The sequence below is a fragment of the Haemorhous mexicanus genome, chromosome 25 (genome assembly GCF_027477595.1).
Source record: "Haemorhous mexicanus isolate bHaeMex1 chromosome 25, bHaeMex1.pri, whole genome shotgun sequence".
NCBI lineage: Eukaryota > Metazoa > Chordata > Aves > Passeriformes > Fringillidae > Haemorhous > Haemorhous mexicanus.
Window position 1 is genome coordinate 2,958,465 of NC_082365.1, and position 16,040 is coordinate 2,974,504.

Sequence of the window (16,040 nt, forward strand, 5' to 3'; positions counted from 1 at the left end):
GATAACTCAGTTCCCACTGGGAATCCCACTGGGATCACTCAGTCCCCACTGGGATCACTCAGTTCCCACTGGGATCAGTTGGTTCCCACTGGGATCAAGCAATACCCACTGGGAATCCCACTGGGATCACTCAGTCCCCACTGGGATCACTCGGTTCCCACTGGGACCACTCGGTTCCCACTGGGATCACTCAGTCCCCACTGGGATCACTCAGTCCCCACTGGGATCACTCAGTTCCCACTGGGATCTGCCATGCCTGATGCCCTTGGCAGGAGGGAGAGTCGGGTCTGGGATCCAAGGATGGGATCAGGATCTGCTGTTCCTGTGTCCGAGGGTTCCTCTCACACAGGAGAGGAATCCCACGTGTCCCAGCTTCCCCGAGCGGATTTCCCCATGGGAACAGACGTCCCTGGCACAGACGAGCTGTGGGCTGTGTCCAGCAGGGAAGGGAATTCCAGCCAAACCCTCTCCCAGCTCCGTGTGATCAGAGTTTTCCTCTCTCTGAGTGCTGCATCCATCATTTTATTCACAAAACCTCGGAATATCCCCAGTGGGAAGGGACTCCTGGGGACCCCCAAAATCCCACAGCTCATCCAAACATTCCCATCCTTGGAGAGGCTCAGGATGCTCCAAGCCCGGCAGCAGGAGCGGAGGTGGGAGCTGGGAAGCTTTTCCAGAGGCTCCGGATCCATCCCAGGGCTGTTTTCCCACCCGATTAACCCTTGGCTGATCCCAGGCCCAGATGCCACCAGGGTGGGGTGGCCCGAGGACACTCTGGGGACAGGCAGGGCCGGTGTCCCCCCGTGCCACCAGCTCCACGGGTTTTCTGGGAGCAGCGTGGGATGGATGGTTCTGGGAAGGAGGTGACAATGGCACAGTGTCACCTCCACCTGTCCTGAGCTGCCAGGGGGGCTGGGATGGGATTTGCTGGGATGGGATTTGCTGGGATGGGATTTGCTGCTCCATCGGGACAAGAGGACCAGAGTGTCCCTGAGTGACCACCCCACAGATTCTTTGGGATTTTCTGTTGGGATTCCTGGAAAATGGTGCTGGAGAAGCCCCAGTGCCCCCCAGCCTTTTTACAGCTTACGGGTTCTGTCAACTTATGGGGTGTTGTTTTAAAGATGAGTTGTTTAAAGGTAAAAAATGGGGTTTTATTATTTATTTCTAAAACCAAGACACCAGCCCAAGGGGATTTTCTGCTGGTGGCAAAGCTGCTCCGTGCTCCTCAATCAGCTTTAATGAAGCAATAAACGGAGCTGCCGGAATGTTCCCTGGGGACAGCAATTCCCAAAGTTTTACTGTTCCTCCTGCAGCCATAAATCGGGATAAACTGGGATAAAAATCCAACTGCTGCTGGGAGCATCCTGCTGGTCCTAACGAGCTGATTAAATCAAATCCCTCACTGTTTAATTTTGTTGAATTCCAAGCCCAGATTCCCTTTGCTTCCCATTCCCTGCTCTGGAGCTGGGGGTGTTTTCAGGAGCGGGGGTGTTGGGAAGGGATTTTCCCATCATTATCCCAAAAAAATCTCATTTTAAGAAATGGGAATGAATGAATTGCAGCCTGTCCTCAGAGCAGTTTGTGCAGCCAGTGGATCCCAGGGGACATTCCAGGTGCTGCTGTTTGTAGGGATTTTGGGGAATTCTGACAACGAGATGACTTCGGGGCAGATCCCCTGCAGGGGGATCCGTGTCCTGGCTGGTGCCAGAGCGGGATCTCCTGGGAATTTCTGCAGGAAGAGGAGCTGTTCCCATGGGTTGTTATTTCAGATCCTGCAGGGAGAAAAGAGGGAATTCCACAGAATTCTGAGGAGCAGAGCAGGGCTCAGCCTGGTCCTGCTGGTGAGGGACCAACTCCAACCACCCCTCCCCTCTCCGTGCCTCCCTCTGGGATGTAGGGATGAGGCTGATGGATTTTTCCTGCTTTTCGGGCTGATGTCAGATCTTTTCTATGCCAGAAAAAATCTGGGAAAGTGCTGATTTTTGGGAAAAACTTTTCCCCTGCCATTCCCCCGACTCCAGCACCCCCCAGCTCAGAATGTCCCTGATCCCCGTGGCAGCTCCAGCCTCTCTGTGACAGGAGAATTCCCCCTTCCCGGCGGGAGCAGCAGGGACAATGCTGGGCTGTGTTCTCCAGGAGCCACCTACACGCCCAGGAATTGTTCCCGTGGATTGTTCCCAGGGATTGTTCCCTCTGCCCACATCTGCTCCGGACAAAGGGGCCCTGGAGGAGCCTAGAGGAGCCTGGAGGAGCCTGGAGGAGCCTGGCATTTCCAGGGGATGAATTCCCCGTGTGGTTTTCCCTTCTCCTGGCCAGCGCTGCTCTGTGCCATCCTGTGGATCATCCTGGATCATCCAGCCCAGGCATTCCTGCAGGATTCTGCCCATGGGTTCAGGCCAGAGATTCCATGTCACTTTTACAGCTCAGGAATTGTCTGGAATTTCATTTCTTCCTGATATTCCTGGATTTTTGCAGCCTCACTGCAGTGGGACTGAGAGGGATTTGTAGGGAGAAGCTGCCCTTGGATCCCTGGAAGTGCCCAATGCCAGGCTGGAGCAATCTGGGATAGGGGAAGGTGCTCCTGTGCTTGGGATGAGCTTTAAATTCCCTTCCCAACCCAAACCATTCCAGGATTTCCCATCAGAGCTTGGGCTCAGCCCTTTTATATTCCCATATTTACAAATCTCCCCCAGGAATCTGTGCCAGGAACTTCCTCCTTCCCTCTCAGCTATCCCGCACCCCCAAATCCAAGGAAAACAGGAAATCCCTCACTTTTCAGGCTCGAGCTGTTCCTATTTGGACCCTTTTTAACCCTCACTGCCTCCCTCCCTTAAAACATCCCTGTTTGAAATGGATTTAGAGCTTTTGTTGTCCTTTTGGGATCTGCATTTGTTGCCAGAGGGATAAAAAGTGGAAAATCCTGGGAGATTGGATGGGATATTGTCGCTGTTGAGTAAGAAATGACAGACTCACCAGGAGGTTGGTTTGGGCAGCATAACATAACTTTTCTTCAGATTCCCCCTTTTTTTTATACATTTTTTTATACATTTTTCCCCTACAGATAGACCTGATTGCTCCATTAATCAACACATTTCACCTGATTGGCTAATTAACAAAGCACCTTTTCTCTTATAAACAATCTTTGAGAAAAACAGGAAAACAGAGAGTAGGAAAACAACACCTGCAGGTTGTTTATAATGACAAGCTGTCATTATTTATCTTCAACTCCCTGAAGTCTCACCAGCCATTTCTGGGAAAACTTGTCTGGTTTTCTCACTCTCTGGCCAGGCTGGCACATCCACAGGGCCTGGTAGCAGCCGGGGAAACATCTGGATCCTGGCTGGGAATGGGATTGTTTGGAGAGCAGTTGGGAAAAATCCCAATCCTAGAATTCTGCTGGATCAATGCCATGGTTTTTGGGACAGCAGCTCCAGACCACTGAGCTCATCCCCATGCCCTGAGGGATTGGATATTCCTCAGTAATTTTTGCACATAAAATACAATTATTATTAATTTTTTTCAGCAGAAAATCCACATTTTTGTTTGATCCCACTGGCTGCATTTGGATCCCACTGCTACCAGGAATTTTCTCCTGGTCCCTGGGCACTGGCTCTAGGACTGGAGCCCAAACAACCCCATAAATCCTTCCAGCAGGACAATCCTGGGCTCGGGAGAGCAGTTCCCATGTGTTCCCCAAACCCTGGCCACCATTCCTGGCCCCATTCCCACCATTTTTTGGGCGGAAACGCCGCGTTCCCGAAGTTTCCAAAGGGAAAACTGAGCCAGGATTGGCTCAACCATGTGACTCTGGGGTTGTTTTTTTCCAGCTGAGGATCCCTCTGCACGTGCCACCACCCCAGGGGACACCCCAAAGTCACCCCAAGGGACATCCCAAGGTCCTGAGGCCACACAGGGAAGCTCCAAGATGATCCTGAGGAGAGCCCGGGTCACCTGTGCCGGAATTGCCTTTGCCCTCTGCCTCCAGCACCTCGTCAGCGCCATCGAGGTCCCCCTGGACCGTAAGTTTGGGATTTATCCTCTCCAGTTCCATCCCAAAAATTCCTCACTGGGGTGGGGAGGAGGTGGGATGAAGGTGGGAACATCCAGGTGGATTTTCTCCTCCACAGTTGGGTTTTCTCCTTGACAATTGAATTTTCTCCTCCACGTTTGGATTTTCTCCTCTGCATTTGGGTTTTCTCCTCCACAATGGGGTTTTCTCCTCCAAAGTTGGGTTTTTTCCTCCACAGTTGGGTTTTCTCCTCCAAATTTGGGTTTTTTCCTCCACAATTGGGTTTTCTCCTCCAAATTTGGGTTTTCTCCTCCACAGTTGGGTTTTCTCCTTGACAATTGAATTTTCTCCTCCACGTTTGGATTTTCTCCTCCGCATTTGGGTTTTCTTCTCCAAATTTGGGTTTTTTCCTCCACAGTTGGGTTTTCCTCTCCGCAGTTGGCTTTTCTCCTCCACAATTAGGTTTTCTCCTCCACATTTGGAAGGAAAAGTGATTTTTGTATAGAATTTCCAAGGCCTGTAAAAGCTGGATTTGTTTTCTGGCTCTGCTGGGAGCAGGGCTGGAACAGGTTGAATTAACCTCCTGTCTTTTTCCCTCTATGCTTTCCCTTTGGGAATAACAGCAAATATCCAGAGTGAATGTAAGTGTTCCCTTCCCCAAAACTGCATGAGGGGTCCCTGAGCAGTGGCTGCTGGTGGTGGTGGTGGCACAAGTGGGACGTGGTCCCTTCTGAGCCACTTTTCATGCATGTCCAGGTTGGGAAAGGCATGGAAAGGCTGGAGCAGCTTGGGAAGAGCTCCCAGCTCTCTGTGCTGTCCCCAGAGCAGGGGCCAGGCTGTGTTTGCCATGAAAAAGTTGACCCTGCAGGGTTTGGGTTTGGAGAAGGGCAGGAATCCAGGAATCCCCTCCTGGTGCCTGTTCCAGGCTCAGCCTCACATCCTGATGAGCTGGGAGCATCCCTGGATCTCAGAGGATGAAGAAACAGCCATGGATCTTCACCTCAGGAGATGGGATCTGCAGTTCAGAGATCAGGGCCGGGTCTTATCCCAGCCATGGGGTTCCTGTGTCCCCTTTTCCATCCCTGCCCTCCTAAATTCCAGGTCTGAGCTCCTTTGGGCTCATCCTGGGGAGTTGGAATCTCTTCCTTGCACCAGGAATTTCTCAGGATCCCTGACCCAGCCTCTTCTGAGCTGCAGGTTCAGGATGAATTCCCACTGGATTCACCCTGCGGGAACAGGAGGTTGGAACTGGGACATTCCCTAAGCAGACCAAGATACAGAGAGGGAATTGAGGATTTTTGGTCCCTAAAGGGAGTCCAGGCTCTGTGATGCTCCAAGAAATGATGAATTCAGGGAATTCACAGGAATTTCCTCAGGATTCAACCTCCAAATCACACACCCAGCTGGGGGAAGGAGCTGAGATCCCAGCAGGAATTGCTGCGGGATGGCGCTGAGGGATCTCCCCCGGTTCCTCACGGATTTCCCATTCCTCGCAGTGCCGCAGCCCCCCACCATCACCAAGCAATCCATCAAGGATTACATCGTGGATCCCAGGGATAACATCTTCATCGAATGCGAAGCCAAAGGCAACCCCGTTCCCACGTGAGTGCATTCCCAACGCTCATCCCGCTGTCCCTCACAGCTCCGGAGCCTCTCCCACCTCCCTGCCCAGCCCGTCCCGCTGCTGTCCCAGCACAGGTAGGGACCTCCTTGAGGACATGGCTCCAAACCCAGCTTTTCCTTGCCATTCCAGCTTTTCCTGGACGCGGAACGGGAAGTTCTTCAACGTGGCCAAGGATCCCAAGGTGTCCATGAGGAGGAGATCAGGGACTTTGGTCATCGACTTCCACAGCGGGGGCCGGCCCGATGACTACGAGGGCGAGTACCAGTGCTTCGCCAGGAATGATTACGGCACGGCCCTTTCCAGCAAAATCCACCTCCAGGTTTCCAGTGAGTGATTCCAGGGAAGCAGAGCAGGGCCACGGGTGGTCTGGGAGGGAATTTCCAGCGCTCAAACAGCTCCAGGTGTGTCCAGGTGTGTCCTGGAGACAGGGAAGGAATGTGGCTGGGAACTGCTCAGGGTGGATGGGGTGGAATTGAGGGGATGGATTTGAGGGTGGGGAATTGAGGATGTGAATTTAAGGGTATGGATTTCAGGGATGGATTTGAGGGTGTGAATTTAAGGGCAAGGATTTCAGGGATGGATTTGAGGGTGTGGAATTGAGGATGTGAATTTAAGGGTATGGATTTCAGGGATGGATTTGAGGGCGTGGAATTGAGGATGTGAATTGAAGGGTATGGATTTCAGGGGTGGATTTGATGGATGAATTTAGGGGTATGGATTTGAGGGCATGGAACTGAGGATATGAATTTAAGGGCAAGGATTTCAGGGATGGATTTGATGGATGAATTTAAAGGGATGGATTTCAGCATATGGATTTGAATATGGACCTGAGGACATGGATTTAAGGAGATGGAATTGTGGGGATGGAATTGAGGACATGAATTCAAGGGTACGGATTCCAGGGATGGATTTGGAGGGTATGGGTTTGAAGGATGGATTTGGGGGCATGGATTTCAGGGAGTTTTGCAGATGAATTTTGCTCTGAAACTAGGCTGGATGGAGCAGGAATCACTCCTGAGGAATCCTTCCCTTCTTTCCTCACTTTCCTTTGCTTCCCATGGCAGAATCTCCGCTGTGGCCCAAGGAAAAGGTGGATGTGATTGAGGTGGATGAGGGGGCCCCACTGAGCCTGCAGTGCAATCCCCCACCCGGCCTCCCCGAGCCCGTCATCTTCTGGATGAGCAGCTGTGAGTCTGGAGCACCTTTCCCACCTGGAATTCTGGGAATGGCGGCTCCGTCACCCGTGAGACTTAAAATAACCATGGGTGGGGTTGTTGCTGATCTTTTGGGGTTGATTCTGTCAGCCTGGGGTTGCTCCTGTTAGTTTAGGGTTGGTCCTGATAGTTTAGGGTTGTTTCTGCTAGTTTAGGGTAATTTCTATTAGTTTAGGGTCAATTCTCTCAGTTTAGGTCACTTTCTGCTACTTTAGGGCTGGTCCTGATAGTTTGGGGTAATTTCTGCTTGATAGGGCTGTTTCTGATAGTTTAGGATCGTGGCTGCTAGCTCAGGGTCATTGTTGGTAGTTTTGGGTAATTACTGCTGATTAAAGATGATTTCTGCTAGTTTAGGGTAGTTTTTAGTAGTTTAGGGTCGTTACTCGTAGTTCGGTTTTTTTCTGCTTACTTAGGACACTTTCTGCTAGGTTAGGGTTGTGGCTGCTAGCTTAGGCTCATGGCTGGTAGTTTAGGGTAATTACTGCTAATTAAGGGCACTTTCTGCTAATTTAGGGTCGTGATTGTAATTTAGGGTCGTTACTGTAATTTAGGAGATTTTTCCTGCTGACTTAGGACACATTCTGCTAGTTTAGGGTCATAACCACTAATTTAGGGCACTTCCTGCTAATTTAGGGCAGCTTCTGTTAGCTTAGAGCCCTTCCTCCTACTTCACCACCCCTACTCCCCACCTCGCACGCCCCATCCTTCCGCCATTCCCGTTCTCCGTAAATCCTGCCTGGCCCTGAATTCCCGCCTGGACCTGAATTCCCGCCTGGCCCTGAATTCCCACTTGGCCCTGAATTCCCACCTCTCTCCCACAGCCATGGAGCCTATCCCGCAGGACAAACGCGTGTCCCAGGGCCACAACGGGGACCTTTACTTCTCCAACGTGCTGGCGCAGGACGCGCTGACGGACTACAGCTGCAACGCCCGCTTCCACTTCACCCACACCATCCAGCAGAAGAACCCCTACACCCTCAAGGTCAAAACCAGTAAGTGGCTCACTGGGGGACCAGTTTGGGCTCCTTTCCAAAGGGTTTTCCAGCCAGGAATCCAGTAAGGGAAGAGTGGATCCCGTGGTTTGGTTTGGGTGGGGTTAGGAGGGGTTTGGGTGGTTTTGGGGTGGGTGGGTGGGGAGGGGTTGTAGCTTCCTGGGTTTAGGGTTCCTGAGGTGGTTTGGTGTAGGAATGGCCAATTCCGTGTGTTTGGGGTAAAACTGGGAGTGTTTTGTTCCCACAGTCTCCAGGGAAAAGTGGAAATTGCCAACTTGGGTAAAACAGGGAATGTTTTGACAGAGATGTGGCATTCCCACTGTCTCCAGGGAAGTGTAAAATATCCGGAGGCGGCTTGAAGCAAAAATCACCAAATCCCAATGTTGGGATAAAATGGGGAGTGTTTCAGCACAGTTGGGACATTCCACCTCCAGGAAAATGCAGGAATCACCAATTCCATGAGTTTGGGGTAAACTGGAGAGTGTTTCACAAATGGGACATTCCCACATTCCCACCTTCTCCAGGGAAATGGGATCTTTGGTGCAGGAATCGCCAATTCCGTTGTTTGGGATAAAACAGGGAGTGTTTCAGCCAATAGGGAGCATTCCTATCATCTCCAGGGACATGCAGGGATCACCAATTCCGTGTGTTTGGGATAAATTACAGAGTTTTGACACATCTGGAGTATTCTTACTGTCTCCAGGGAAATGTAAAATATCCAGAAGTGATTCGGGGCAGGAATCACCCATTCCGTGTGTTTGGGATAAACTGGAGAACATTTCTGCATCATCAGGGAAATTCATCTCCAAGGGAAGATGAATTCCCTGGAAATTCATCTCCAGGGAAATACACAGAGGTAACTTGGAGCAGGAAACTCCAATTCCATGTCTTTGGGATAAAACTGGGGGTGTTTCCACACTCCCACCATGTTCAGGGAATTGTAAAATGTCCAGGGATATTTTGGGAAGGTGGAGTTGGCTGTGGCTTGCTCCAGGGGATTGGAGGTGGAAAAATGAGTGTGGAATGTGGCTGTGGATATTCCTTTGCTCCGAGAAGTGCCTCCAGGAATGTGAGAGCCTCTGGAATCTGGTGGGAACCTCTGGAATCTGGTGGGATACTCAGGATGGGTGTCCCCACCAAGCACCGATGAGGGGACACCAGGGGCTCTCTCCAGAGCCTTTCTTTGGCTCCAGGCCCTTCCAGGGCACGTTTTCCTCCAGGAATTAGAATTCCTGAAGGAAAAGGAATTCCGGGTGAGCTGGGGTGACTCTGGAAGAGGGAATGGGGGCAGTTTGAGGAACACGAGGACCCTGAGCTGTCACAGGGGCTCGAGGTGACAAAATCCTCCCCGAACATCAACCAGCAGCAGGCAGGAACTCCCACCCATTCCCAGCATTCCCAGGAAGATCCAACTGGGAGGTGCTGGTGGTTTTTTGGGAAGCACCAGGTGCTCCTGAATGCTGATGGGAGGAATTTAATTTGATTTTCCAGCAGCTTGAATGAGCAGGAATGTGATGAGTGGAACCTGGGAGTGCCGAGTTTTCCACCTCGGGGTAGCAGCTCCTCCTCCTCGGTGCCAAGCTGGAGTAGGGAATCAGGGATTTAAATCATTCCAATAATAACAACAAAATAGTAATTATTATTATTTCATCTCCTCCTTGCCTTCCTACATCATTGTCCAGCTGTGTCCATCCCATGGGAAAAAGCAGCTGGAATATGGAATTTTTGCAGTCAAAAAACAGAGGGAGAAAAAGAAAAAACCATTTTCCCGTCCAAATTGCTCAGAAATTTGGGTTTTCCCAAAGATTCCAAGGAAATGCTCTACAATTCACACACTTCTAGCTCTTCCCACCCCTTGGAGAGGGAAATCAGCCCCTATTCCTGCTGTTCCTCCTGTGTTTGTCCTGGAAGGCGCCGTGCTCCGAGTGCTTTTGGATCCCTGCTCCTGCCTGTCCCATCCTTGCTGATTTCTGGGAATTCTCGTGTTCCCTGCCTTGTCCTGTCCTTGCTGGTTTTTGGGAATTCCCCATGTCTCCATCCTGACTGTTTTTTGGGATGTCCCCACGTCCCCCACCCTGTCGTATCCTTGGTCTTTTTTTGGGAATTCCCCATGTCCTCCACCCTGGCTGTTTTTTGGGATGTCGCCAAGTCCCCTACCCTGTCCCATCTTGCTTGGTTTTGGGATGTCCCCATGTCCCCAGTTCTGGCTGTTTTTTGGGATGTCCCAGTGTTCCCCATCCTGTCTCATCCTGGCTGTTTTTTGGGAATTCCCTGTGTCCCCATCCTGGCTGTTTTTTGGGATGCCCCCATGTCTCCCATCCTGTCTGTTTTTTCAGATGTCCCCATGTCTCCCATCCTGGCTGTTTTTTGGGAATTCCCCATGTCCCCATCCTGGCTGTTGTCCCCGTGTCCCCATCCTGGCTGTTTTTTAGGATGTCCTCATGTCTCCATCCTCTCTGTTTTTTAGGATGTCCCCGTGTCCCAGTCCTGGTTGCTTTTTGGGAATTCCTCCTGTCCCCATCCTGGCTATTGTCCCCATGTCCCCATCCTGTCTGTTTTTTGGGATGTCCCTGTGTCCCCATCCTGGCTGTTTTTTGGGATGTCCCTGTGTCCCCATCCTGGCTGTTTTTTGGGATGTCCCTGTGTCTCCATCCTGGCTGTTTTTTGCAAATTCCCCGTGTCCCCACCCTGGCTGTTTTTTAGGATGTCCCTGTGTCCCCATCCTGGCTGTTTTTTAGGATGTCCCCGTGTCCCCACCCTGGCTGTTTTTTAGGATGTCCCCGTGTCCCCATCCTGGCTGTTTTTTCAGATGTCCCCGTGTCCCCATCCTGGCTGTTTTTTGGGATGTCCCTGTGTCCCCATCCTGGCTGTTTTTTGGGAATTCCCCGTGTCCCCATCCTGGCTGTTTTTTAGGATGTCCCCATGTCTCCATCCTGTCTGTTTTTTAGGATGTCCCTGTGTCCCCATCCTGTCTGTTTTTTGGGATGTCCCTGTGTCCCCATCCTGGCTGTTTTTTAGGATGTCCCCATGTCCCCATCCTCTCTGTTTTTTAGGATGTCCCTGTGTCCCCATCCTGGCTGTTTTTTAGGATGTCCCCGTGTCCCTATCCTGGCTATTGTTTTTTGGGAATTCCCACGTCCCCTTCCCACGCTGTCCCCTCCTCCCCGGCGCTGCTCACGGTGTTTTGTTCAATTGCAGAGAAGTCCCATAACGAAACGTCTTTAGGAAATTCCCCCGCCATGTACCGCGGTGAGTCCACGCTGGCTTTGGGAGTCCCGGCTTAACCCAGTCCCGCCTAACCCCACTGACCCCATTCCCTGCCCGCGTCCCTTTTGCTGTCGCCATGTCCCCATCGTGGCCTCAGCTTTGCCAAAATTTATGGGCATAAATCTCTCCAAGAGACCACAAAACCCCACAAAATTCCCCATTTCTGCTGGGCGGGGTTTAAGAGAGTTAAGCCCAGCTTGGGAGGTTTGGGGTTTATAGGGTCTGGCTGAGCTGAGTTTTGTCTCTCTTGTCCTGAGCAAAGCTCAGGATTTAAACGTCAGATCCTCATCCCTCTTTTCTATGTCTCCAGAAGAACATTTCCAGCAGGAGCATTCCTGGGATTTCCAGCTGAACTCAGGCAGGGATAAAAAGAGGGAAGAAAAAAAGGAATATTTGGGTTTTCCTGAAATCTGGGTGATTCCTGTGCAGAGAGGTCAGACATGAACTGGATCCTTCCACAGGATCCTGCCCTTTGTTGGGACGGGAAATACCCTCTGGATTCTGTGCCCGTTGGGAGAATCCCATCCCAAAATCCTAAATTTGGGCAGGGAATTCCCTCTGGATTCTGCCCCTTCTGGGGGAAGCTCATCCCAAAATCCTAAATGATGCTTCAGGCACAAAAAAATCCAGGATGGCTGCCCTGGGAATGGGTTGGAATTGTCAGGGATGTGTTGGGATAACAAGGGCAGCCATGAGGGATTTTAGGGAGCAGGAGATGGGGCAGGTTTGGGAATCCTGGGAATGTCACCACCTCTCCAAAGCCACCACAGATTCCAACTGCTCCCAGATCTGGACAGGATTCACTTCCTGCTCTTCCTGCTGCTTTTGGGGCCGGGTTGTGCGGGGTGAGCTCTGGGAATGTCCCTTGCTGTCCCCACCATGTCCCGGAGTGAAATCCCTGCGGAGCCGGAGCTTCCCTGGGGCCTGGCACAGCCCAGGGCACAATTCCCATCCCGCGGGGACTTTTGGGGACAAGGAGGGCGTTGCCAGCTGGGAGAGCTGGAGAAGAGCGGGATGTGCCAGGGCACATTGGGATCCTGGGAGGGTTTGGAGGGAGCTGAGGAGCTGGGAAAGGCTCAGCAGAGGAATCAGCCTGGGAGGAAGTGCTGGGATGGGCTGGACAGTCTGGGAATGCTTGGAGAAATGGTTGGGAAAAGGGACCGGCAGCAAAATCAGCTTTGGTGGGAGTGGCATCAACCACCTGGAAGGGAGGGGACACGAGATGGGAGAGGGACAAAGAGAATTCCAGTGGAGAGTTTTCCTGGGCTTCTGGATTTCCCATTGTTCAGGGAAAAGGGATCTTGAGAGTCGCTCCATCAGGAAAATGGGATTTTATCCACACAATCCCATTCTGTCCCTCGTTTCATGGGTGCGCAGGAGAAACTTCCTGCTGTTCATGTTGTAACATTCCCTGGAAAACTTCCTGGCTCCAGAGGATTCAGATCCCCCTCTCCCACCCCTGTGCAGACCTGGACTCCAGCCCAGGCCTTAATTAACTCAATAATTAATGAGATGGGGGTAACAATTCTTCCCCTCAGTCCTTTTCCTTGTGGCTGCCCCAGCATTCCTCTCTGGAATGACCTGGCTGGGAATTCTGGAGCTTTGGGATGTGGACAGGGATGTGAATCCCAAGGATTTGAGGTGCTGGGGGGATTTGGGGCTCTTGGCTGCTCTTCCTTGGGGTGCAAATCCCCAGGATCCTGACTTGGCTCCAGAGGCAGCTGGAAAAGGGGTCTGGAAGGCTGAGAATCCCATTCCCAGGATGCTCCTGAGCTTGGGAATGGGGGATCTGCTACTGGGAATGTGGAGCATGAGAGATTTGTGGGACACTTGTCCCAAATTCCTCTCCAGGGCTGGGATAACCACAGGAAGTGTCACCCACCCCTTGTCGCCAGGCCTTGGAGTGACGATTCCCAGAATTCTGTGTGCAATTATCAGGGAAAAGCAATCCAAAAGCATAAAGGGAATATTTCATTAGCAGAATTTCCTACTTTTCCCCCCTTTTAATGGAATTAAAACCCTGTTTTGTCCCTTTTCCTCTCTTTTTTGGCAAACCTGAGGCTGTTTGAGCCTGGCTGTGCCGGGGCTGAGTAGCTGGGATGTGTTGGGATGAGCACATCCCTGGAAAACAGAACTGATGGAGGAATTTTAGATGGGAAAGGGGCAGTTGGCAGCTCTGGGATGGGAATCAGATATTTCTGGGAAGATCCCAGTTCTCAGCAAAGCTTGGGAGCAGAGTCAATTTTTAAGCCGAAATAAACAGCTCCTGGAATTTGTTTTTCCAGCTTGGATCCATCCAGAGGGATGAGGGAAACCTTGACACTTCCAGCTGGAACTTCCACATGCTCAGAGCCTCTGGTTCTGAGGGAGTTTCTGGCTGCTCCCTGTTAGAAACAGCGAAATATTTATTATTTATTAATTGTTATTTATTATTTATTAATAGTGCTGTGCTGAGGCAAAAATCAGGTTTTTTCCATGCTGTCCTTAGGTTCATTAAAGCCAGGAGGGTACTAATTAATCTCCCTGATTTTTAATTGCCATCGTTAATACAAGCTTGTAAAATCCAGCTTGCTCTGCTTAACGCTTCCAGTTATCCCACAGGATCCGGAGTGGGAATAAATCCTGATCAAAGCCAATCTTGGCTGATAAAATAATTAATTCCCATTTTCTGATGTGGCGGGAGAAGCTCCCGGTTGTGGTGGAGGTTTGGGAGCTCTGCCCTGGGATGGGTCGAGCTGGTTTCACCAGGAATGAGACTAAACCAGGAGCAGGGATGCAGACAGACCTGGAGAAGTCGGATTTTTGGGACAAAGTTGGGATTTTCCTGCCCTGGTAATCCATTAATCCATAACTGACTAACTGGGAGAGTGCGCGGAGCCCGTGGGAGCGGCGGGATGTGGGCGTGGAGCCAATTCCAGACATTCCATGGATGAATCCTGGCGTTGGGTGTTCCTTCCCTAAGGTGGGAATTCCAGGAAGAGCCCCCATCCCCACTCCCCTCCTCCTTCCTCTGCCACAGCTCTGGAAGTTTCCCAAAATTCCCAAAATCCTCCCACTCGTTGAGCCAAGGAAAATTTGGTCTCTCCCCATGGATCACTCCAGGATTTTTTGTGTCCCTGTTCCCATCCCATCCCTTTCCTAATCCCATAACTTCCATCCCTGCTACTGCTGCTTTCCCACCCATCTCATCCTGTTTCGTCCTCACTGATCCAGATCTAGGTCAATCATTCCACTCCTTAATGGAATTTTTTCCATGAATAATTAATTCTTTCCCCCTGCACAGATTCCTTCACTGTGTGTGGATCCATAGGGAATTGTCTCGTGTCTTCCCTTTGTTTTTTTCCCATTAAACTTCCCTGTCCAGCCCTAAATGGGTCATTTGGGTGGCTGAGCTGTCCCTTTCCAAGGGGAACCATCCTTCCAGGCTTTCAGGAAAGCTAGAAAACCTCCTTGGTGCTGCTGGAGCCCTGGGAATGCTCTGTATCCTGGGGAATTCTGTGGAAAAGCAGCTCCGGGTCTGAACAAACCCTTTCCGTGCCCATTTTTCCTCCTGTCCTTCATTATATGTTCCACCCATCAAGATTCCCCAGTTCCATCTGATTCCAGCCCATTTTCCAGAGGCAGGGAGGGCAGGAAAAGCAGGAACTGATGGAATGGGGACCATCCCCAGCGCTCAGTCCCCTCTGCTGCCCCTTCTCTCCCCTGCCTGCCAAACTTCCTCTCTCTCCCCTAGTTTTTTTCAATCCCAAATTCATTTGGAGCCTTCCTTCCTTTTCCAGGCACATTCCTGGGTGAGTTCAGAATCCCAGGATAGCCAGGGAGGTGACACCTTCCGTGAATTCCTGGAGACTTTTAAAAGACCCGTGTTCTGTTTTCTTTTTTTTTTTCCTTTTTCTTTTTTTTTTTTTTTTGCTTTTATTTTTGGTTTTGTTTCGTTTTTCCTTCTCTCCCACTGATTCCAGCCCGAGGGATCTCAGAAACCACTCCCAGCTTCATGTATCCCTACGGAACTTCCAGCAGCCAGATGGTGCTCCGAGGGGTGGATCTCCTGCTGGAATGCATCGCCTCCGGAGTGTATGTACCCCACAGAGGGAGATTCCCAGCAATTCCCAGCGGGATCAGCACAAGGAATCACCCCTGGATTGGGAAAAGGGGATCATTCCCTCCTTTTCAGCTGCTAACAGCACTCCCATCACCTGCTCCATGAGCAGATGGAAATGCTGAGGTTTCCAGGTGTCTTCAGATCCTTGTCCAAGGATAATTCCCCCCTGGTTTGTCCTAAAATTTGGGAATTTTCCGGGAGCTCCTCACCACACTGTGGGGGAGGACATTTGTGTCCCCCAGAAGTGTCCTGGGCTTGTGGTCCAGCCCACACCATCAGACCATGGTCAGGGATGGGCTGTGAGGTCCCTTCCACCCCAAACCATTCCAGAATTCCATGATCCTGAATTCCCTGGAGGACCAGGAGGAGAACACTGTTCCTGACCTGCTGGGAATGCTCAGGGCCGTGTTTTAGGGGCGGTGATGGGAAGGAGGGTGGCCCACCAGTTAGATCAGATCTTCCCCCTGGGTTTTGGTGGTTCCCAGGATGGGAATTTCACTGTTATTTAGGAATCACAACTCTTTAGTTGGGAGTCATTCCCTCGCCTTTGGAAAAGCTCTGATCTGGCCCCCCTCTCCCCAGACCAGCGCCGGACATCATGTGGTACAAGAAAGGCGGGGAGCTCCCGGTGGGTAAAACCAAGCTGGAGAACTTCAACAAGGCCCTGCGCATCTCCAACGTGTCCGAGGAGGACTCCGGGGAATATTTCTGCCTGGCCTCCAACAAGATGGGCAGCATCCGCCACACGATCTCGGTGAGAGTGAAGGGTACGTCACCTTTACCTTCCCTCTTTGGGTCCTGGCCGCCTGGAGCCGGGAGGGGACATTCA

The 16,040-nt window shown here is 51.3% G+C and overlaps 1 protein-coding gene across 2 annotated transcripts in view; it reads left to right on the forward strand.

Moving 5' to 3' along the window:
* The window catches only part of NFASC (neurofascin), a 78,568-nt gene that overhangs the window by 14,417 nt on the left and 48,111 nt on the right, over positions 1-16,040 (forward strand). Inside the window, exons 1-8 of one of the 2 annotated variants that reach the window (XM_059867720.1) lie at positions 3,831-4,022; positions 5,509-5,614; positions 5,766-5,962; positions 6,701-6,823; positions 7,672-7,842; positions 11,041-11,091; positions 15,072-15,183; positions 15,794-15,978. In XM_059867720.1, coding sequence (XP_059723703.1) covers positions 3,929-4,022; positions 5,509-5,614; positions 5,766-5,962; positions 6,701-6,823; positions 7,672-7,842; positions 11,041-11,091; positions 15,072-15,183; positions 15,794-15,978 — 1,039 coding nt within the window. In that variant the 5' untranslated portion in view covers positions 3,831-3,928. Of the gene's footprint in view, positions 1-3,830; positions 4,023-5,508; positions 5,615-5,765; positions 5,963-6,700; positions 6,824-7,671; positions 7,843-11,040; positions 11,092-15,071; positions 15,184-15,793; positions 15,979-16,040 lie in introns of those variants that run through there. The other variant, XM_059867719.1, reaches the window with a different exon arrangement.